Below are 23,245 nucleotides of genomic sequence, written 5' to 3'. Positions count from 1 at the left end.
CTTACGCCAGCTTACACCGGCTCCACTTGTGCCAGTCTCAGCTGAGTCAGCTGGGTCTCAGCTGAGCCCCGGTTGAGGGACTTAAGTTGACATAGCCCAGCTGAGTTGCGACCCAGCTGGCTCAGCTGGAGATCAACCACATGCATCTCCCCTCAGCCTGGTGTAAATGCAAGTTGGATTGCACCTTTACTTACTATAACAGATTTTATTAAGTAGGTTCAAAGTTCATGAGTCATAGTTGATGGATTGGAAACTCAATTTCATAGAAATGTGACAAACATTCATTCTCAACATTGTTTCTAACATATTGTTGGAAAATCCAGTATTTCTTATTTCCAATACTTATTGAGAGGTAATCTCTTTTCCCTGATTTTGACCTAAATATTGTATGATCTCGTTAGTAACTTTCTCCTATTTTTTAAAATAAATTTAGAATCATTTTAGGGGCTGATTTAAAATTTCAACAAAAGACTTAAGTCTTGTAATTAATAATGTAGTTGCTATTTAGCTATTATTGAAAAGGTTAAATTGTTATTTAATAATTATCTCCTCTTTCACAAAATCTAATTATTATTTTGCTTCTCATACAAAAAAGTGTACAATCAAACAATAAAGTCTGAAGCAAGAATTTACCTTTCTCACGTCCTCTGTTGAAGACTTTCACTTCCTTCAAGTTTATTCCAAGGCCTGTCCTCATGGATACTGCCTCTGTGGCATCATTTTTGTGGCCTCGTCTGATGGACCCATTTGCATGAGCTCTGCCAAAAAATGTTGGAGATATCTGATCCACAATTCTCAACTAATTAAAATAAAGTCATTAAAATGCAGGAGACATCTGGCCTAACAGAAGGTGAAAAAGCACACTTTTGCCTGTGACATTGATATGGTTTAGCTTTGAATATCGAAAAGTGCCCTTTCTCTGGAAATTGCATGGCTTTGTGGGAACCTTTTAGTGACCTTGCTAAAGAATGGCTAATCCTACAAGGGTGAAGCATCTGGCACAGAAATAACATTTTGAGACTCAAATACTTATGAAAAAATAAATTACCTGTCAGACCAGTAGATGAAAGCCCCGAAGACTGTGACTGAAAACATATCCATGTTGCTTCCTGACAGGACAATCTCCCGATTCCTTCCACTCTCAAGGTCAATTCTTTCTATCTTGTCCATTCGAGCATCACACCAATATAATTTATTTTCCTATGAATCAATTGAAAAGTTCCAAATATTTTTATCCTACCTTTTATTATGAAAATAAAGTAATAAATGTTATCTGACTTGCATGTTGTAGGGTTGTATAGCATTAATTGAACTCTTAACTATTTAGAGGAAGACACAAAACTAACCTCATGGTCAACAGAAATTCCATTAGGCCATGTAATCCCAGAGCCAACAAGAACAATCTTCTCTGATCCATCCAAACGTGCCTTGCCTATGCAGGGTGCCTGTCCCCATTCTGTCCAGAATAAATATCTAGAACATGGAAAAAGATTATAATAAAATCTAAGTTTATTGAAATAGATGAGTGGGCTGGATCCTGAGTTCAACGAGTAGAAGAAAGTTTGTGGAAGTTCCCACCACTGCCTGCTCAACTGCAACCTTCTCTTCACAGCTGCTTCTGATGGTCAGGGGGTACAACAGTCTTTGACAGCACATGGAGAACAGAATGCTTGAGACTTATCCATTCCTAGTGTACTTTCACCTATCATGTAGTTGCATTAATACTAGGAACTGGTGTAAGAGGCATTACATGCAGTAAATAAAAATTTAGAAATTTTCTAACCTGATACATTTCATTTTATCTCTAGATAAAATACATATATGAAATAAAATATTTTGCATAACACTGTTTGAGCCTGAATACGATTCCATGTTGAAAAATAGTTTGAAAGTACATAATACTATTATTAAAAACACAAAATATTTTGCAAAGAGGAAGAAAATATGTTTTGTATAGAAGGCTACCAGGCAAACAACTGCTAATAACATTTGACAAGCTGATATTAGGCTTTCGGCTGGGCTGAGAACACCCTTGTTACTTTCAAAGGGCCAAATGCCTCCCATGTAAGAGGGCATTTCTGGAAACTTTTGGGAGAGTTGGGATAAATTCTCATGTTATTCATGGGGCTGGCTTACCATGACAGATATGAGGCAGCAGTGGGCTGCAGTCCTTTTTATATATATATTACAAGAAAGAAGCTTTGCTGACACTTTAAGCAGTGGTGGAGCTGTAATAAGCAGCAACAATCTGGCACCATTCCTCACTGGGAATGATAAAATGGGAACAGAGCTACGTTGTACACAGTGCCATTCCCCTGAGCATCCTTGGTAAAATAAGCAAATAAAGAAGCAAATAACACAACAAAATGGCTGTTCCCACTGGCAGTGGCAAAGTCTCTTTCCAGTAAAAGAAAGACTGAATGCTCTGTTGCCTCATGTCTATCCTGGTAAGCCACCTCTTCCCAAGAAAAATATGAGCATCTTGTTCAACCCCAAAAAATCACAAACATCTTCAGGGGCCATTCCCCCTCCTAACCCTGGAATGCTGAATATTTTGGCCCAGCATTGAGATACTTTGATATCTTAGTTTTGTTATATTGGAGATATGATTAAATCATAATAGTGATATTTGGCATTTATATAGCACCTTTCTTGTGATTTAGGTGGCATCACATAAATTATCTGAGTAACCCTTGCAACAGAACAGGCTAATAAGTTTACCTCTCCATTAGTTATGGGGCTCAGGCTGAGAACTGCATTTTTATAAGACTGTCAAATGAATCCAAGGCTAAGGTGAGATTTAAACTAGGAACTTAAATTCTTAGCCACTATGCCACACTACAAGTTAACAATATTTTTATTTGTTGTTTCAAGAATTTTATTCAAATGAATGTATATAAATTTTCAAGTTACCCTTTTTCTGGGTGTACTGCTATAGACCTTGGCTGGTCGAGACCCTGAGAAATAACTACATATCGAAAAGAGCCATTGAGCCTGGAAACTTCAATATAGTTGAAGCCATGATCTGTCCAATATATATTACCTGGAAGAGGGGGAAAAAACACCATTCTGTTATGGTGACATAAGCCTTAAGAAATGCTTTTCTCAACTGCATAGAATATAAATAATCTTTAAGGTTTATGCCTAATTTTTTATGTAAAGTAACAAAATCAATAGTTGAATGCTATTTGTATTGGGCAAATGATATTAGAATGTGTTTGTTACAGATTCCTACTAAGCAATTCTAATTTTATGTTTAAATATGTTGATAGGGAAAGACAACAAGGAACAACAGCCTGTACTTTCTCCCATTACATAGAGTTCTTCAACGTTTCTTATTAAGTTAATAAAACAAACATAGTCGGAATAAAACAAACAAAAATAGTGTGGCCGGATCCAGACTTCCATTGAGTGGAGGAGACATTCATACTAGAGCAAGGAGTGAAAGTGATTTTCACAAATTTATCCCTCTTCCAGCAGCCCCCTTTCTCCCCTGGAAAGCTATTCTGGAGGATTGGGGGACCCTCTAGAACAGCACGAGAGATGGTGTTGAAGGTTGCAAGGGGAAGGAGGAATATGCCAAAAATGCCTCCTACCCCCCTTTGATTGCTTCAATCCCCCTTTTATAAGTAGAAGGAGTCTTCCATTCATATGTCTGGATCCAAGCTAGAAAATATTGAAAAAGAAACTGAAAGATACAAGCAAACCTACTATTGAACACAAAATAGACATAATTTTAAATCACAATTAGTATTTAAAAAAACTAGAAATGCTGAAAAAGCATTTTATAGTATTCAACAGAGTTTTTTTGCAGCAGGTATTAAATAAATTTGGTTTTGGAGAGGAATTTGTCAAATGGATTAAAATGATCTATATAAATCCTCTGACATTTGTTACAGTAAATGGTATGAGCTCTGATACTTTCCATCTTTATTGAGCTACCCATCAGAGGTGTTCCCTATCTCAAATGTTATTTGCCTTAACAGTCAAGCGTTTACCAGAGTTGATCCAAATGAGTTTGGAACTAAAGCAGGTCAAAATTGGAAAACAGTAGTGCAGGCGAAACCTATATGCAGATGAAAAAGAATTAGCTTTGATCCAGCAGAAGACTTTGGGAATGTGATAAAAATATTCTCAGAATTTGGATCATTATTAGAACATTAGGTTAATCTGAACAAATCAGATTAATGGTATTTATTATTGGTAAAAAAAAGATATGATAACCAAAGTCTATTCAGTTATTTTATTGGGAAGGGCCACAGCCAGGCCCGGTGCCAGAAGGTGGCCATGTTGGGCCCTGGCCTGAGAACACAGGAGCTCACAGGGGGCCCTAACAACAACCACCATCAGGCCTGCTGCAACCTATCTTTGCTGTGGCAGGGGCACCAGTGCTGCTACCTCCTCCTCCTCCATACTCACCCATCCTTTCAGTGGGTGGAGGCTCTGGGTCCTGCACCACAAGCCCTTCCACAGCCATCACTGCCAGAAGCACATTGGGCCCTGCCCCCTTGAAGAGAGCCTCTATGACACAGGAAACTTTGCCTCAAAGACAATACTGTAGCTAAGGTGCCATGAGGAAAAATTGCCTGCACCATGGAGGCCCAACATGCTTCTGGAACTGACGGTGACTGTAGAAGGGACACAGTGGAGCACCTAAAGCCTCCAGCCGCTGAAGGAATGGATGAGGCACTGAGGAGGAGGAGGTGGTGCCAGTGGGTCCTGCAGCAACAAAACAACCAACATGATAATATGAAGAGAGGAGACAACAAAATGATTAGTTCATATCAAATTGGAGTCTCTCTAATTGTTGGAATGACAAAGTACAATCATACTCTTGCTTCCTCTGTCCAATCTTATTAATTTAGTTTTATTATCATTTGTTTCATATACTGTTTAGAATTTTTTTAAAAAACCCAGTGCTTTTCATATTAAAGAACAAGTTGATTATCTTGAAAAGACACAACAAACGAATGTACTAAGATAAAGAATTAAAAATAAAGAACTGGTGTTACCCGCTATCCAGTCAACTGCAATGCCTTCTACTCTTCCCAAACCATTTGTAATAATGTCTTCCTTCCATGTCTGATCCCGTCTAGCTCGGCTTATTTTGTTGAATCCCATGTCTGTCCAGTAGATTGTATCATTTCCTACAAAAATATTAAAAGTAAGTAATTTGTAAAAATATAATCTTAAATCTGTAATACATTTTAATACATTTGAATAATCATGTTAAAATAATCTTTTGTGGGCTTGGTTCATTCTTAATGGTGGTTTCCACCTCAGCACATCCAGTGCATTGAGGTGGCAGGCTCATGGCTCAAAGCACTTACATGGACATGCCATTTGTGACAACCACTGCCTCCATGTGAAAAACATCCACACAGCAGGTGTGATTTATATAATTGTGGAGGGCTGAGAAAGAGTTGGTTACTTCAGCCAGCTAATCTCCACAAATACTTGATCACACAAGCAGTGTACCTTATTAGCAGTTTTACTGTCAGAAGTGTGAATTCACATGAAATTTCTCCTTTTCTGTGAAAAGGAAAACAGTAGACTGCAATTTTCTTATTTATGAAAGGAGAAGCTATTTATAAAAGGAGGAGCTATGATCTTGGTAAGATGGTCTTACGATGCTACACTGGTCATTCATCAATGAATGCACTTAACACTACACACTGTATACTTGGGGACCACAACTGAACTTAACAGGTTTTACTTCTAAGTATAATGCATACAATTGCACTGGTAGCTGCATTAATACCAGCAGCAAGTGCAAGAGGGCTGCCCTATCATTACCTGAAACCAAAATTCAGAGGTTTCAGAACGTTCTGACCTGATAAATTTTCACAAAAGTAGAACACTTCTGTGAGTAGCTATTTTTAGGAGACTACATCTTGCTGCAGCATTCACTTTGCCATTTGTCCTGTGAGACTCGGGGTGTGGCAGAGGCATCCTCCAGGCAGCATGGTCCTTCTTGGGATGGTGTGAGGGGGCATCAGCAAAGCTCTGGGTGGCACTGGACCCACAGGGATGCCATCACTTATCCATCCCCATGAGCCACTGCTGCAGTAAGTATTTCACAACACTTGACTTCCCCTAGTCCCTTCCATCATACTAATATAAGTATTCACTTTTCATTTTAAAAAAAATCACATAGACAAGAAAGCTTTCCATGAAAACATTGGAGAGCAATTACTTCTCTAACATTTCCTTTCCTTTTCCTTTCTCCATTCACACTTCTGACAAATGAGCAAAGGACTGTAGGACAGCTATTAACATGGATTTGAAGCCAAAAGTAGTAGCAACTAAAACAGGAAAGCTATAAAATGCAAATGAAGTGGAACAGAACAGAAGTAGTCTAGTTATTGCCAACTTAATCTAGGGATGCAACTTGTCCTGGAAAACAGTTGAAGTATAGATACACTCTATGTGTTTCATGTTCAGTTGCATCAAACACTCACAACTTCTTTTCTCTGTTTTAAGCTTCAAGTCACTTCCAAAAAAGGTCATGATGTTTTATTTTCTTATATTTGGATTTCCAGAATGGGTGACAGCATCTTATAACTGCTAACTATACTAAAATATGTGTAAATATTCATATTTTTATTCACCTGCATGAAAATCTATACCCACAGCAAATGAAGCTCCTGATATAGGCATTAATGCATCGGTTTTATCATTTGGATCAAGAGGAACTCCTCTAATTCCTTCATGAACAGAATACATCAGGAATGATTCTATGCCTAAAGAAAACACACATGCACAGAAACAGTAAAAATCACTTAAAGCAATTATGATTACAGGAATTTTGGAAAAAAACATATGTTGGCTTGAGGCAAGAAGAAAAAAACATCAGACCCATTGCCAGAAATCTTGGATGATGGCACCTCAGGGGACACCAGAAGGGAGAGGGGAATCAATGCCAAAGAAGAAAGTGCCTAAGACTGCAATCCTAAATCCACTTACCTAGAAATAAGTACAAGGCAAGAGGTTTACTTCGGAGCCAATTTGGCATTCCTCCTGTTGCGTTTGCACCATACCAACCTCCCTGCTGCCTTGTCCCTCTCCCTCCCACTAAATAACAACAGCCCACCTCCTGTGAACCTAGTGTAGGGGCTCCACCCCATCTGGCAAGCAACTTTTTTTTCTGAGTAGACATGTATAGAATTGCATGTAATTCAATTGTTCCAGTCCCTTTGCATTCACCGGACAGAGTTTGAGCTGAGCCAAATTTTCTAAAAATATTTTTTTCAATCTTTTCCCCCCAAATATTTTCCATCATTTTAAAAAGTATTATTAATTTTGGTGTTGAGTGCCATTTTCCCGATTTCAAGAGGCCATTGCCACACAGCTCTGAATAGAACATGTAAGGCAGGAGGCATTTTATTCTGACTAAGCAATTGGGTAAAATACTGCAGCACAATTTCTCTTGTATCTCTATATGTAAAAAAGGCTAGATGCTTTTTTTTAAAAAAATTAAAAGCTAAATATTCAAGGCAAGGCCTGGAACATATTATAGTTCAGTAAAACTTATAGAGATATTGATTATTTGAACCAATGGTTTTCAAACTTTCTACATTTTTGCCTCTGTGCCTTGCAGACGATTATGCAAACTGAGAGTGACTCTTGCACTGAAAAGGAACATCAATAATAGCAGACGAGCTGTCTTTCAAGGAATTATGTCCATTATCATAAAAGAACCACAATAAGCTTCCAAGGCAACCTAATGAGCTGGAAGCTTTTGAGGCCGGGCCTGGCTCAGCCCCACCGGTGGCACCTGAGAGGGAGATGGATGCAACTGCACCTGAGGGAGAGATGGCATTGACGCTGGCTACAGGAGGCCGGCCTGCGGCGGTTTCGTGGCTGATGGCTGTGGCAGGTGAGTCTGTATTGCACACTCTGTGGAGTGGGTGGCCAGGTTGGGGAATGTCGCCTTGGAGTCTCTGGGCTCCAGGCCAGGGGTGCCATTTCCCCCACCTTCTGGAGTGAAGGCGATTTTGGCAGCAGGGGTGGGGCAGGGCACCCTAGTCTCCCTATGCAATCTCTTCACCATGTGAGGTTCAGCTGTTTCACCCAGCGGCCTTCACTTTATTTTTTTGGAGCCTGTTCAATCAAGTGGTTGCTGGGTCCAAGTTGGACTCTTCTTCTGTGGTCTGATGTTAGTTTTAAGGGAGTCTAATCCAATATTGTTGTGATAGTCTAAGATGGACCAGTGGTGCAAAGGTCGCACCACAGTGTTATCTCCTTCCCCAACACTGGACATCTGTCCTGTGAGGGCATTGCAGCATTACTTGCAGTTCCAGGGCTCCGGGCAGGGTTATTTGTTTATTCATGAGGGGGGTCTCCCCTCACAAAGTTTCAGTTTTGGGCACTCACCAAGTGGGAACTGGGCACTCACCAAGTGGGAACCTGGGAGTGGACCCCACAGGGTTTGGGGCCAATTTTTGGGGCCAATTTTTAGAATTGGAGCTGCCTCAACAGCAGCTCAGCTGGGTGCAGGCCATCAGACAATGGAAATCTGGGGCATACAGGAGTTACATCTGCCCCTTTGGTGAGCCTGGAGGCCTGGGAGCTTAACTGTTGGTAATTGGTTTTGGTTTTGGCCAGTTGCTGGATGGGGACAGTGCAGATGCGCATCCTACTCTACGGCCATAGCATGATCTTCTGCGCAGGCCACAGGGCTGTGAAGTCACACTTTGGTTTACAGCTGGACCTCAGTCAGTGGGCCATGGTGCAATGGCTAGGCCAGTGTGGGGTGCACTGGGATGAGCTCCTACCCATGTTATTCTAGCAAGATTTGGGGCAGATGGTTCTGCAGGTTGTGAGGCAACATTGGCCTCAGGTTCATCTGATATGGTCAGACATTCTCCCTCACAGGGTTTGGCATTGTTTGGGTGACCCTAGGGGTATAGATAGGGGCTGCAAGAAGGTCAAACAGCAGCTTCAGTTGGCTCTTCTAGCACATGGGGGTTGGTTTGTACATCACCCCGATGTACAGCACTCCAGGGTTGAACTTTATAGGGCTGATAGAGTTCACCTGACAGATACAGGGAACAACATTTTTCTGTCTGACCTTCAGAGGTGTCTGCGAGACATGGTTCTCGGCAGTGGGGTAAAGGGAGACTAAACAGAGATTTGTCCTTCTTTTGTGGCACCAAGATGCAGGAAGGGAAGTAGGTAAGGACAGCTACTTGGCCCCCTTAGGCACCTTTGGAGGTGATTAGTGGCTCTGAAGACCTGCAAGTCAGGGCTGCAGGACCCAGGGACAGGATATGGGCTGCTTTTGGGCTCAACTTACCTCATCCACCCAGAGTTGTAAGGCCTCAGGGGATAGTGACATGGGAAGGCCCCCTGCTTACCCGCAGGGTGTAGCAGGGGTAAGGGGTAAGCAGAATGGCTTGCCTTTGCCCCAGCAAGAGCTGGTCGCTCGATAGCTGTATTGCAACTGCTTACTTAGAGGCAGTTCCCACACCTATGTTTCCCCTCTGCAGGTTTAGTATAAAGGGTCAGTTTGAAGTTGACCCTGTGTTCAACCCAGCTTGCTATGTCCATGCATTATTTCAACCCTTGGCTGCAACAAGCTCTCTTTTATCAAATAGAGACCGAGATTACAACAAATCCTGTTTTAGTTAACTTTGTAAATTCTATAATAGTAAGAACATGAGGAAATACTTTCAGAAAGATCCAGAGTAACAATAGTCATTTCCTCTCTCACATATGCAGCAGTAGATTTCTTAGGAAACCACTCCTTAGGTTTTTTTTAATTTCCTTTACTCAGCATTTCTAAAAATAGCCAAAAGCTATACCTTGACATGACATACGGTTTTTCCGAAGGTTATAGCCTACTGTACACAAGCATGTTCGGGTTGATTCTGAGGTTGGTAAACAAAGCTGGGAGCATCCTCCATTATTGAGTTGACAGGAATTGCTACCTATCACATAATATAGAAAAAAAATGAAACTGAAAACAATGTGGAAACAATTCTGTATGGAATGCAAATATATAAAGACCAAACTACATGTTGTCCTTAACTGCAGGTTCCCCACCCCACCCAATGCCAGATAGAATTAAAGCCTTTCCCCCATTGTACTCCCAATCTGGGTTGGCCTCCCACATCTGGACTTTGCCTTGCATTTTGAGAAAAATGTGTAACAGTTAACGGCCCCTACATACCATGCAAGGGTCCTGGTCCAAATTAGGCTCCCAGCATTAGCAATTTGTCAGGGGAAAAAATGCACTCAAGCACAGAACTGAATTGGTATTAATCCAGAATGTAATTCAGAAACACAATGGTGTTATTTACAACACTGTATGGATCCTCATAAACACGAAGATAGGACTGCAAGGGTAGTTTCAACACATAATCAATGTTTTTAAAAAAATCAAACTAAAAGTTTAATATTGCAATCCTACAAATTCTTACCTGGAAGCAAGTACAACTGAATTCACTCACATGCTGACATGAATAGGACTATGCTGTTAGACATGTAATAATGAACTTCAAACATATTTATATAGTACATTAATTAAGATGTAGGATAACCATTTTTGGCAAATATTACAAGGAAAAAACAATTATCTATTTGCTTTAATTATGACATTTTAGTTTCCATTTTCAGCTAAACATAACTGTATATCAAAGTCATGCACATTTAAAGCCTTCAAAAGCTGAGGTTTTAAATATTTTCCACAGATAAGATTTCAAAACCTTCTGTAATAAAATCATTTAATCACATGGGAGCCTTCCAAACTATTTGGCAAAATTTCCTTAACACTAATTATTAGTTTTCCTTAACTCTAATATATTCTAGACATGAAAGTTACCATGACAGATAATCATAGAATAATAGAGTTAGAAGGGGCATATAAGGCCATCAAGTCCAACCCCTGGTTCAATGCAGGAATCCAAGTTAAAGCATGCCCAACAGGTTGCTGTCCAGCTGCCTCTTCAATGCCACCAGTGTTGGAGAGCCCACTTCCTCCCTAGGTAATTGGTTCCATTTGTTGTACCGCTTTAACAGTCAGGATGTTTTTTCAGACGTGCACTCGAAATCTGACTTCCTAAAACTTGAGCCCATTATTCCATGTCCTGCACTCTGGGATGATCGAGAAGAGATCCAGGCCCTCCTCTGTGTGGCAATCTGTCGAGTTCTTGAGGAGTGCTATCACATCTCCCCTCAGTGTTCTCTTCTCAAGGCTACACATGCTCAGTTCTTTCAGTTTCTCCTCACAGGGCTTTGTTTCTAGTTCCCTGATCATCCTTGTTGCCCTCTGCTGAAACTGTTCCAGTTTGTCTGCATCCTTCTTAAAGCATGATGTCCACTACTAGATGAGGCCTACCCAGCTCTGAATAGATGAGAACTAATACTTCACATGATTTGGAAACTATACCTCTGTTAATGCAGTCTATAATAGCATTTGCCTTTTTTTGCAGCCACATTGCACTGTTGGCTCATATTCAGCATGTGATCAACAACAATCCCAAGATCCTTCTCGCATGTAGTATTACTAAGCCAAGGATCCCTCTCTTAGAACTGTGTATTTGGTTTCTTTTTCCTAGGTGTAGATCTTTGCACTTATCCCAGTTAAATTTCATTCTCTTGTTTTTACCCACTGCTCCAGCTTATTAAGATACATTTTAATTTGTTTCTGTCTTCCAGGGTATTAGCTATCTCTCCCAATGTTGTAACATCTGCAAATCTGATAAGCATTCCCTGCACCTTCTCATCCAAGTCATTAATAAAAATGTTGAAGAGCCCTGAGCCCTGTGGTACCCTGCTTGTTACCTTCCCCCGGTTTGAGAAGGAACCATTGATAAGCACTCTTTGAGTACGATTCTATAGTCAACTGTAGATCCACCTGATAGTTCTTCCATCCAGCCCACATTTTGCTAGCTTACTAATCAGAATATCATGGGGTACTTTGTCATAAGCTTTGCTGAAGTTGAGCATCCCACAGTCTATGAGGGAAGTAACCTGATCAAAAAATAAGTTAAGATTATTCTGGTAGGATTTGTCCTTGATAAATCCATGTTGGCTTCTAGTAATCATTGCATTGTTTTCAAGGTGCTTACAGACTGACCGCTTTATAATCTGCTGCAGAATTTTCCCAGGGATCAATGTCAGCTGACTGGTCTGTAGTTCCCAGTTTCCTCCTATTTGCCCTTTTTGAAGATAGAGACATTAGCCCTCCTCCAGTCATCCGGCACTTCACCCATTCCCCACGATTTTGCAAAGTTCCGCTCTTCTCTGTCCAGCACCCAAAAGGGTCCGGGTGGGGGCACAAGGGGCAGGAAGGGCATGAATCCACTTTTGGCTTCTTTGGTGCAAGAAGCGCCAGTGTGGGGGAGGAGCAGGGGAGGCTATTTAAGGCCATGCCCCTGCTGACCTCCCCCTCCCATTCATCCGGCACTTCACCCATTCTCCACGATTTTGCAAAGATAATAGATAGTGGTTCCAAGAGTTCTTCAGTCAGTTCCTTCAATACTCTACGATGCAGTTCATCGGGCCCACCAAATTTGAACTCATTCAAAGTGATTAGGTATTCCTTGAACATTTGTCTATCAATTTCAAGCTGCAATCCTGTCCCTTCTACTTCACTTTTCTCAGGATGGTCATAGACCCTCTTTTGGGAGAAGTAGGAATTGAGCACTTCTGCCTTTTCTTTGTCATCTGTTATCATTTTGCCACCCTCATTGAGTACCTGTACCAGCAGTTCTTTTCTCTGTCTTTTACTATGGATATATTTGAAGAAAGTTTTTTTGTTGCTTTTGGCATCTCTCACTAACCTCAGATCATTCTCAGTTTTAGCCTTCCTGAAGCCATCCCAGCAATTCTGTGCTATGTGCCTGTACTCTTCCTTGTCTGGCCTTCCTTCCACTTCCTGTATGTTTCCTTTTTTATTTTCAGGTCATCTCTAAGCTTTCTGTGAAGCCACATTGGCTTCTCCTGCTGTCTTCCACCTTTTTTCCTTGATGGAATTGTTTGCAATTGTGCCTTTAGAATTTCCTCTTTTAGAAACTCCCACCCATCTTGGACTCCTTTTCTCATTAGGGTCGCTTGCCACAGAACCTTACTTACCGTAATTCTGAGTTTATTAAAATTGGCTTTCCTGAAGTCCGGGTTACGTGTATAGCTGCTCTCAGCTTTTGCTTCCTTTTAAAATCAAGAACTCAAGTATAGTGTGGTCACTTTCCCCCAGATTTCCCATGACTGCCACTTCATCCACCAAGTCACCTCTATTGGTTAGAATCAAGTCCAGGATAGCTGATCCTCTGGTTGCTTCCTCCACTTTCTGTAGGAGAAAGTTATCTCCAACACAAGTCAGGAATTTATTGGAGGTGCCATGTTTAGCAGAATCTGTCTCCCAACAAATATTGGGGTAATTGAAGTCCCCCATTACTACTACATCATGCCTCCTCAAAACATTGGCAATTTGCTTTGCAAAAGTTTCATTCTTGTCTTCACCTTGATTGGGTGGTCGATAGTGGACTCCAATCACCATGTTCCTTTTGTTTCTTGTCCCATTTATTTAATGCAGATACTCTCAGTGGAGCTAAGAAACTCATCCTCCTGTATTTCTTTGCAGGGATATATATATTTTAACATACAGCCAGACTCTGACTCCCTTTCTTTTCCTTCTGTTCTTTTTGAACAAGTTATATCCTTCAGTTGGTATGTTCCAGTCATGGGAGTCATGCCACCAAGTTTCAGTTATATAGTACCTATCAGGTTGTATTTACTCTCCTTTATTAAGAGTTTAAGTTCATCCTGCTTGTTTCCCATACTCTGGGCATCAGCATACAGATATCGAAGACCATGCGATTTACAGCCTGGCTTCATTCCTGTATTAGTTAAGCCTTATAGATTTCAATGTGATTTAAGTGTGCTTAAGTGTGCACTAGATTGCAATGAAGGTGTTAGCTTTACATGTTGTAAGACTTGTGCACTTTCACCCCCCTCCCCACCTTGTGGGTGGATGGATGAATGGCTTTATCACCAGTCTGCTGGAGAATGAGCAGGATAGGTGGGCCAGCTGCAGATGTGTAATGCAGCTGGGTTGAGGGAACTGGCCCAGCATGATCTAGGGTACAGGAATAATTAAAGCACAAGGTGCTTGCAGTTATCTGAATAGGGTTGCCAGGTCTCCGGTTTTCTGCCGGAGACTCTGGCAAAAGGGGGCTGTCTCCGGCCTCCGGCTATAGTCTCTTTGAAGTCGACAGATCTCCAGCTTTTGTGTGTCTTCCTCTCCCGCGCTCTGTCACGTATTCCCCCATGCTGCTTAAATGAGAGAGAGAGCGTGCGTGCGCGTGCACGCGCGTGCTGAGTGACCACGCTTTCGGCACCCACCTCCTCGTCCCTTTCGTCCCAAGCTCGCACTCCTAGCTGTTAAGCCTTTTGGCAGCTGAAAGAGAGAGAGGGGGGGGGAAACCCACCCCCAACGGCGTCTCCACCTCTCACGAGCGGGCATTGGCCGCCGCCTCTTTCTTCCTTTTCATTAGATGCTAAGCTTTAAGAGGTCCTCCCAATTGGCTCTTCTGGTTTTGGATACCAGATTCAAAGTTTTTTAAAGTAGCCGTTAAAGAAATTCCGCCCGCAGAAGCTGGCAGTGGCTGAGAAAAAGACACCAAGGAGAGCCACGTTAGGGGAAAAAGAATGAAAAGGGCAGCTCTAGCCAGCGACTCGTCCGTTTCAGGTACTGGGAGAGGATATAAGGAAAGGGAAGGATGAAAGGGAAAATAGGTGCCTGCCTACAAAGCATGTGGTGTTCTCCCGGGTTAGGGCTGAGGTGAGGACTGGATTCCCCCAGGGACGCAAGATAAGCTGTATTACCTATGAAGGGTTTAGGTCATGTCATTCTTCCCTGTGCAGTACATGAGTTCCTCTGTCATGTAACAATACTGCATAAAGACATAGCTTACACAATGGCTTGCACACCCACGTAATAAACTGCAAGCATTCTTTTGTCCTGTTCTGTGTTCTAGCAATAAATGTTAATACATTAGAATGACCTTCACACACACACTCCTTTCTCTCAGTTCCCGCTTCCACATCTCCTTCGGTCTCCCTTTTCTTCTTATTTAGTCCTGCCGATCTGCCTTTTCTTTTCTTCATCCATCCCCCCCCCCAGTTTCTTCGACCCTCGTGTTCAGGGATTTTCGGCTTTTCCTTCCATTCCTTTTCTCCTATCTATTCCTTCGCCGCCGCCCCTCTGTGTCTACCAGTCCATACACTCGCCCTTTTAGTGCTCCTGTTGAACTTCTGTCTGTCTGTCATGTCTATTTACTTCAACCTGTCTGTCCGTCAGACAGACCCATCCACCGATCGTGCTCTTCTTCCGCCTGCCTGTCCCTCCATCCTCTCGCCAGCCAGCTGGCCAGCCTCAGCCTCCCTTTCCTTCCCCTCGCCTGCTGGTCCCCGGCCGGCCCGTGCGGTGCCTGGGGTGCGCGCCTCTGCCGCCTGCGATGCAGCCACTTGCGGCTGTCAACTTCTCACTCAGCCCCTCCCTGCCGATTGCAGCTCTCACACGCACCCTCTGTCACACACACGGTGCCGGGAGGGAGCGTGGCGGCACAGTCAGACAGGCGGAGCCAGACTCGGCAAAGCTGGCGGGCGAACACTCACGCCCGGAGCCGCCGCCGCGTATGCGTGCCCACACACCGAGCGAGGCAGCCCGAGCCGCTGCTATAGTCGGCTGCGGCAATAGATAAAGAATATGCATATATGTGTATCACTTATGTTTCCTGCCAGTAGCATACTACCATCATTGTCTGTGGGCTCGTGCTGACTGGCCAACAAAGAGGAGTATCCACTGTCCTCCTTTCCATTGTCCATTTCACTAGCATTCCCAACATGCCTCCACAAAATTTGTTGTTTTTCTTTGTTATTATGTAGAGGTTTTCCTTCACTTTTGATGTCAACACTCTTGGGGCTTCCATAGTGCTGGTCACTATACAATAGCTTCTGATACTCTTTAGTGCAGTCTTTACAAAACTTCTTATTGTAATTAGCAATACAGAGCTCTTCTAATCTTTTATCTGTTCCAAATGGTTTTAACGGTGAAAGTCCACAGTGAACAGTGTGTCCTTCCCTATCCACTTTGGAACCCGTTTCCTCGCTTTCGTGTTATGTCTGGCCCCGAGATCTCCCTCCCCTCCCCCGTCGCTTCTCCCTTTCTCTCTCCGCCCGCCCCCTTTCCCTGGTAATAACGACATGTATGCCCTCCTGCCGGGGACCTGCCCACATTCTAGCAACCGGGAATGTGCCAAGCGCCGCAGCAGGCAGCTACTGCCACCCACTCGCCTTGCCTTGCCTTGCCCTGCCCCCTCACGCACTGCAACGGACCCCCACCCCGGAATCCTGTGCCCCTCCTCTTTCCCTTGGGAAAAAGGGGTGAGCCGGCGAGGAAGGGGGCTCCCTTTCAGCCTCCCCCCCTCAATTCAGGGCTCCCAAAGGCTCCCAGTCTCCTCTCCCCGCCCGCCAAGCCCCCAATCGAGGGGGGGCAAGGCTGGCATTGGCCAGCCTCCCTTCCCTTCCCCTCGCCTGCTGGTCCCTGGCTGGCCCATGCGGTGCCTGGGGTGCGCGCCTCCGCCGCCTGTGATGCAGCCACTTGCGACTGTCAACCTCTCGCTCAGCCCCTCCCTGCCGATTGTAGCTCTCACACACTCACACGCACCCGCTCTCACACACACGGCGCCGGGAGGGAGCGCGGTGGCACAGTCAGACAGGAGGAGCCAGACTCGGCGAAGCTGGCGGGCAAACACTCATGCCCAGAGCCACCACCACACGTGCGTGCGTGCCCACACACCGAGCGAGGCAGCCCGAGCCGCTGCAATAGTCCGAGTGGGAGCTGCAGCTGCAGCTTCTCTGAGCAGCATGCTCTGGGAGGGCGGCGTGGGTAGCTTGCTGGCTGGCCGGCCGATGCCAGCCTTGCCCCCCCGATCGGGGGCTTGGTGGGTGGGGAGAGGAGACCGGTAGCTTTTGGGAGCCCTGAATTGAGGGGGGGAGGCTGAAAGAGAGCCCCCTTCCTCACCGGCTCACCCCTTTTTCCCAAGGGAAAGAGGAGGGGGCGCAGGATTCTGGGGTGGGGGTCCGTTGCAGTGCGTGAGGGGGCAGGGCAAGGCAAGGCAAGGCGAGTGGGTGGCAGCAGCTGCCTGCTGTGGCGCTTGGCACATTCCCGGTTGCTAGAATGTGGGCAGGAGGGCATACATGTTGTTATTACCAGGGAAAGGGGGCGGGCGGAGAGAGAAAGGGAGAAGCGACGGGGGAGGGGAGGGAGATCTCGGGGCCAGACATAACACGAAAGCGAGGAAACGGGTTCCAAAGTGGACAGGGAAGGACACACTGTTCACTGTGGACTTTCACCGTTAAAACCATTTGGAACAGAAAAAAGATCAGAAGATCTTATAATAAGGAGTTTTGTAAAGACTGCACTAAAGAGTATCAGAAGCTATTGTATAGTGACCAGCACTATGGAAGCCCCAAGAGTGTTGACATCAAAAGTGAAGGAAAACCTCTACATAATAACAAAGAAAAACAACAAATTTTGTGGAGGCATGTTGGGAATGCTAGTGAAATGGACAATGGAAAGGAGGACAGTGGATACTCCTCTTTGTTGGCCAGTCAGCACGAGCCCACAGACAATGACGATAGTATGCTACTGGCAGGAAACATAAGTGATACACATATATGCATATTCTTTATCTTTTAAGGAGGCAAGTCCTAAATGGGGGGTGGGGGAGAGAGAACACACACCTTTGCATTCTTTTAGAACAATGAAATGGTATATAAATAGTCCCCTGAAAATATATGTAGGTGACATTGTGTACTTTGTAAAGCCAGAAGCAAGTAAGCTAGATTAAATGTTCCTTAAAAGTGTTGAACTGTGACCTGGCAGACCAGGGTTTGAATCTCCACACAGCCATGAAGCTCACTGGGTGACCTTGGGCCAGTCACTGCCTCTCAGACTCAGAGGAAGGCAATAGTAAAACACCTCTGTCTGAATACTGCTTACCATGAAGATCCTATCTGGGATCAACTTGAAGGCAGTCCATTTCCATTTTGCATCACCCTAAGCTTGTGAGAAAGAATGACCTTGTCACTTCAGATGGACCTAGGAACACCCTATGTTAGATAAGATTTCTATTTTAATCTCCAGAGAATTTTTTTTTGAATGGCATGCTCCAAGCAACTGTGGTTGATACAATGTATCATGTTTAATAATGTCACTAGGGCCCGCCCCGTGACATCACTAGGGCCTGCCCCCGTGACGTCACTAGGGCCCGCCCCCATTTTCTCAGGTTTTTGAATGGTTCCGACCTGGCAACCCTATATCTGAATTCCAGCTTGTTAAAAAGGCAAAGTAGCAGTTAGCAGTTACAGTGTTGGGGAAAAGGGGGAAAAAAAGGAGAGCATCCTTAGGCATCACTACAGAGTGAAGGGGAAAGGGTCCTTTAGATCTTCCATCCAAAGCCATGAGTATCAAGAAAGTAGGCTCAGGAGTTCTCATTAAGGCCTGCCCAATATACCCACCCAAAGTCATGAGGCATGGGGGAGTAGCAATGAAAGCAGTACGTGTTGGGCTGTGACCCATAGGCATTACTGTCTCTAGTTGTTTTCCATAAAGCCTGCAAGTTTGGAGAAGTAACTGTTATCTCTTGGCCTGAGAGTGAGCAGACATCCAAGGCCAACGGTTGTCATGGTAACGTGAGATAGCAACTGGGAAAGTTCTAACAGAGTCTGTAAGTTGTGTCTTCTGAATATTGCCTCTGAACTGTGAGGCTGGTTTTCTGTGTATTGCCTCTGAACTGAGAGGTTGTCTTCTGTGTACCTTTGGAGAGAGATGTACCAGAAGGGGGGTGACTGAAGAAACTCTACATGTATTTACTCTTAAGCCTTTGGCCGTAATGTCTTAATAAAGACTCTTAACATGCTCTAATGCTCTGAAGATGTTTCTTGCTCAACTTAACTCCAACGTAATGTATGCTGTTTCACGCAACAACACACACACGTCAACAGTACACCCCCTACACATCACTAAATGTGTGTGTCATGAAGAGACATGAGTAGAGAGAAAACTAACCAACTCAAGGGAGTTCATTCTAAAGGAAGGTTGATGAAAAGGACAAGGGCTCTACTATCAAATGCTGAACGGATGGTAATTACTTAAGAAAAATAAAAGAATGCAGATTATTTCAAGTTTACCTTGAACAAAGTTGTTGCCCTTACTAAACCCAAAGTTAATGTTAAATGAAGCCACTGCCTGTATTAAACCCAAGCACTGTGTGATGCCTCATTTTTACATTAATTGGTTCCAGGTACAAATACTACTGTGTAAACATTCACCTTCCATACATTCAATACTAACAAAATAGATCATCTACTCTTCAGGATGGATCAAAGGTGAAGTTCCTTGAATAAAAGGACTTCTTCCATTCATTGAAGGCCTCTTTCCATAAATGGATGAGGCTTTGATACAATGGAGAGGAGAGGCAGTTTTTGCCGATTCCCCCTCCTGCAACCTTCATACCACCTCTTAGGCTTCCCAATCCGTTGGAGCAAAATTTGCAGGGGACACAAGCCGTAGGGGAAAGAAGTAATTGGTGGAAATCACCTCCCCCTCCTTCGGCTTTTGAGAAATGAGTAGAATTCTGTTCATAGATCTCTGGATCCAACCCTTTCAGTACTAGTTGTTCCAAATCATGTAACATACAGTTTACCTTGCTGTGCTGCTTTGTCATATACTTTCATATGTACAACTCCTGAAGTTTTGTTTCGTAGGACTGTGGGATTCCTTCCATCTTTCTTATTGCAGGTACCCACCTGGCCTAAGTTTTGGTCTGCCCACCATAGTTTTCGATCTGTAAAGATAACATTTAACATTAAGCAAAACCAATTTTTACTAATGAGTACTTATCAGAAATATTTTAAAATGTGCATATGGTTATCTATTAAGCAAAAAGGTTTAACATGCATTATTTAATTTAAAACTGCCCCTCTCTATATATTACCAACTAACCCCCCCCCCTATAAATTACAACATGTGGGTGGTAAATATCAAGATAAGACCCATGGACAATGACAGTCCTATAATGTTAAACAACTACAGTGCTAAAAATGGCAGGCATTTCCATAATACTGAAACCCTCTTTTCTTTACAATTCTCTGTAACCTTGTTAATAAGATAAATCATAAGGAAGAAACACCATTTCATTAAGAGCAATGTATGGTAATATATGAATTATACTGTAAGTTGAAATACTAAGTTGAAATACTAGGCAAAAATCTAAAAATCTAGTTAGATTTTTCATCATCTACATCACAAATGACAACAAAGAAATACCAAAACTATTCCAGGAACTCTAAGAGACCAAATTCAGCTATTCTGCCTAGTACAAAGGCACTAAATAATACTGTAGGGTAATCAACACCATTACAACTTGAAGCTCATCGCCTAGCGCTAACACAAAAAATCAGAAAATCAGTGTGGCTGCACCAATTCAACCAAAACTCTACATGATACAGGATTATTATGCAAGTGGCCTTTTGAAAACATGGAGCAGGGCAGCACTATCCATAGGTCTACCACTATTTTCTGAGGGTTATGAGACTAGACTCCCTCCCCTCAAATATTAGACAGGCACCATCTCTGTTATCTTTTCAGTGCCTATTGAAGATTTTCCTCTTTCAACAATCCTTTTAAGTTGATACATTATCCCAGTCTGCTTCTGTGTTGGGATTGCTTTTTAATATGTTTTAAACCTTTTTTAAAAAAGATTTCTTCAAAGCTTTTTAAAAAAATGCTTTTAAAGATGTTTTGTTTGAATGTATTTTAAGGTCTGTTTTTATGACATTTTAAAGTATTTTTAGTGCTTTTGTTGCCACCCAGGGCTCCTGCTAGGAGGAACGGCGGGATATAAATCAAATAAATAAATAGCCAAACCAACTCATGCCAGCTTGCACTGGTAAAATGGTTGGTAAGGGGAGAAGGAAGAAGGAGCAGATATTTTAGAGGTGCGGCATAAAGGAGGACCGGTTTACCACTGTTGCTTTTTTGTATTATGAAAGGGAACTCTTTTTTAAGACATAGGCCAGATAAATGAATGTTTATCATGATATTAATCAAAACTATGTTTCAGGCACCTAGCCATCATTTATTTAGTTAGTTTACTAAACAATTTCTATAGCACCCTTCAAGATCAGTTTACAAATAAAATAATTAAAAAATATATCAGTACAAAAATACAATCAAATTCAGTTAAAAGCAGTATTTTTTTAAAAAAAATCCAATTTAAAAATCCTTTACAGCACAATCGTATACATGCTTACTCATAAATAAGACCCACTGAGTTCCTTAGTAAGTGGGTATGTATAGGATAGCAGCCTTAATACTCACACAGCACAAACCTTTTTTTAAAAACCCAGGAGAATAAAAAGGTGACCAAAACATAGGTTATCATATTTAGATATAAAAAACTTTCCCCATAAATGCATTTGTTGAATGATATTTTTCCATTCATGCAAAGTCTTCCACCTGCACAATGGGACTTCCTGTCCCTCTCCTCTCATCCCTCCTCCCATCTGCTAGGGAGGGTTTAGAGAACCTTCAAAACAATTTGGGGAAGTGTGGGGCACACAGGAACAGTAGAGAGAGATGAAGTCCTGTTGTACAGGTAGAAGTCCTTGCACTAATATGATGACCTTGCTGGATACACCCATTGCATTTTTTTTCTTTACTGTGCTCTGCTTTATATAATTGTTTTAGTTTTTGTCTTATAAAATTGATGTAGATTTTTTAAGTTTTTTTTAAAAAAGTATTATATTAAATTGCCTTAGAGATAAGATGACCAAAAGATGGGATATAATTAAATAATAAATGCATTAAATACATATATAAGAATTAGCTAAACAAATAAAAATAAAGGAAAATGTCCTCTTGTTGAAAACTGCTCATTCTGTTCATTCTCAATTAGAAACCACAGGATCATCAGTATTTTACTGAAGGCACCACACAGTTATTTTAACTATGAAAAATGATCAAAAAATAGGACCAAATCAGTTTTCCCCCTGCACTTCTTTAGCAGTTTGGAAGCAGAAGGAATTGCTATGGTGATTTCTGCTACACTGCAATGCTATCACTACAGATGGTCAGAGAGGGGTATTACAGTTTTCAATGTAGATCACAAGGAATCAGCCTAGATCATGATGTGGTATAAACAGCCTATTTCACTTCTACATTCCTCCCTCCTTAGATGGGAGAGACAGGCAACTTATATAGGTGTTTGCTCCTTTAGCTTATTCAACACTCTGCCAATCCTCAGCTTGGAAAAGTCAATAGTAGGAGAAGATGGCTGGGGCATGGGGACATTTAGGAGGCTGCAGGAATACCCAGAGGGCTGCATATGGCCAGTGGGAAGTACACTGCCAACATGTATTCAACTGTGTTGAACTACTACCTTGGTTAGGTCTCTCTCTCTCTCTCTCTCATTATCCTCCAAATGTAGAAATTGCATTTTCCACACTTTCCTGTACAGCTAGAGTTATTTTTAAACTAATTAAGCCTAAGAAAATTTTATTAATATGTTGAAAAAGCAAATACACACTATATTGACCCTCCCCCCAAGAATAATTACCAATCAAAATTTGCGCAAAAAACTTTGTGATCAAAAGTAAAGCACATCACATCAACACATGCTACTGTCAAAAGACACTGAATGTACCATACTTCTATGCAAACATGGAAGCCAAATGCATGGCATCTTAATTAATTCAAACTAGACAAGGTTTCCTGGAGAAACAGGCAGAGATTAAAAAAAAAAGAACAGAATGAATTTATGTCAGCAGTGCTCTCTCTTTCACTGTGCCCATTACTAATATTCATACTCTAGCATGAGTAAGAAATTAAACCCAGGTTCAGGTTATAGTGAGCTGCAAGCTGAGAGAGTCACCCAGAAGTGGGGTCAAGAGACAGAGCAAGACTTAGAAGGACAATCCAAGGTGGAAGAAAAATGGCTCTGGTAGACATAGGTGTGAGGCAATAAAGAAGTTGGGAAAAGATAGAGGGCTTATCCACACAGCAATTTACTGTGCATCTGATGCTACTTTCATCCTCTTTTAATCTGCATGGTTCACATGATGTTGCAGGCAAGCAGAAGCTATCACACAGTTTTCCCCTTTAAATCCATATTAACCCAATCCTGATATAATCCAAAAAGGGAAGGAAAAAACGTTTCCACTTCATATCTCT

General features: G+C 42.5%; 1 protein-coding gene across 1 annotated transcript in view; it reads right to left on the bottom strand.

Moving 5' to 3' along the window:
* LRP1B (LDL receptor related protein 1B) overlaps positions 1-23,245 on the bottom strand; it is a 524,827-nt gene that overhangs the window by 304,344 nt on the left and 197,238 nt on the right. Inside the window, 8 exon segments of the mRNA XM_061608878.1 lie at positions 634-758; positions 1,049-1,200; positions 1,347-1,473; positions 2,914-3,043; positions 5,013-5,147; positions 6,612-6,743; positions 9,807-9,928; positions 19,712-19,859. Of these exon segments, the coding sequence (XP_061464862.1) occupies positions 634-758; positions 1,049-1,200; positions 1,347-1,473; positions 2,914-3,043; positions 5,013-5,147; positions 6,612-6,743; positions 9,807-9,928; positions 19,712-19,859 (1,071 nt within the window).

The sequence above is a fragment of the Rhineura floridana genome, chromosome 2 (assembly GCF_030035675.1).
Source record: "Rhineura floridana isolate rRhiFlo1 chromosome 2, rRhiFlo1.hap2, whole genome shotgun sequence".
NCBI lineage: Eukaryota > Metazoa > Chordata > Lepidosauria > Squamata > Rhineuridae > Rhineura > Rhineura floridana.
The sequence above is the reverse complement of the archived record's forward strand: the minus strand, read 5'-3'. Positions and strand labels throughout refer to the sequence as shown.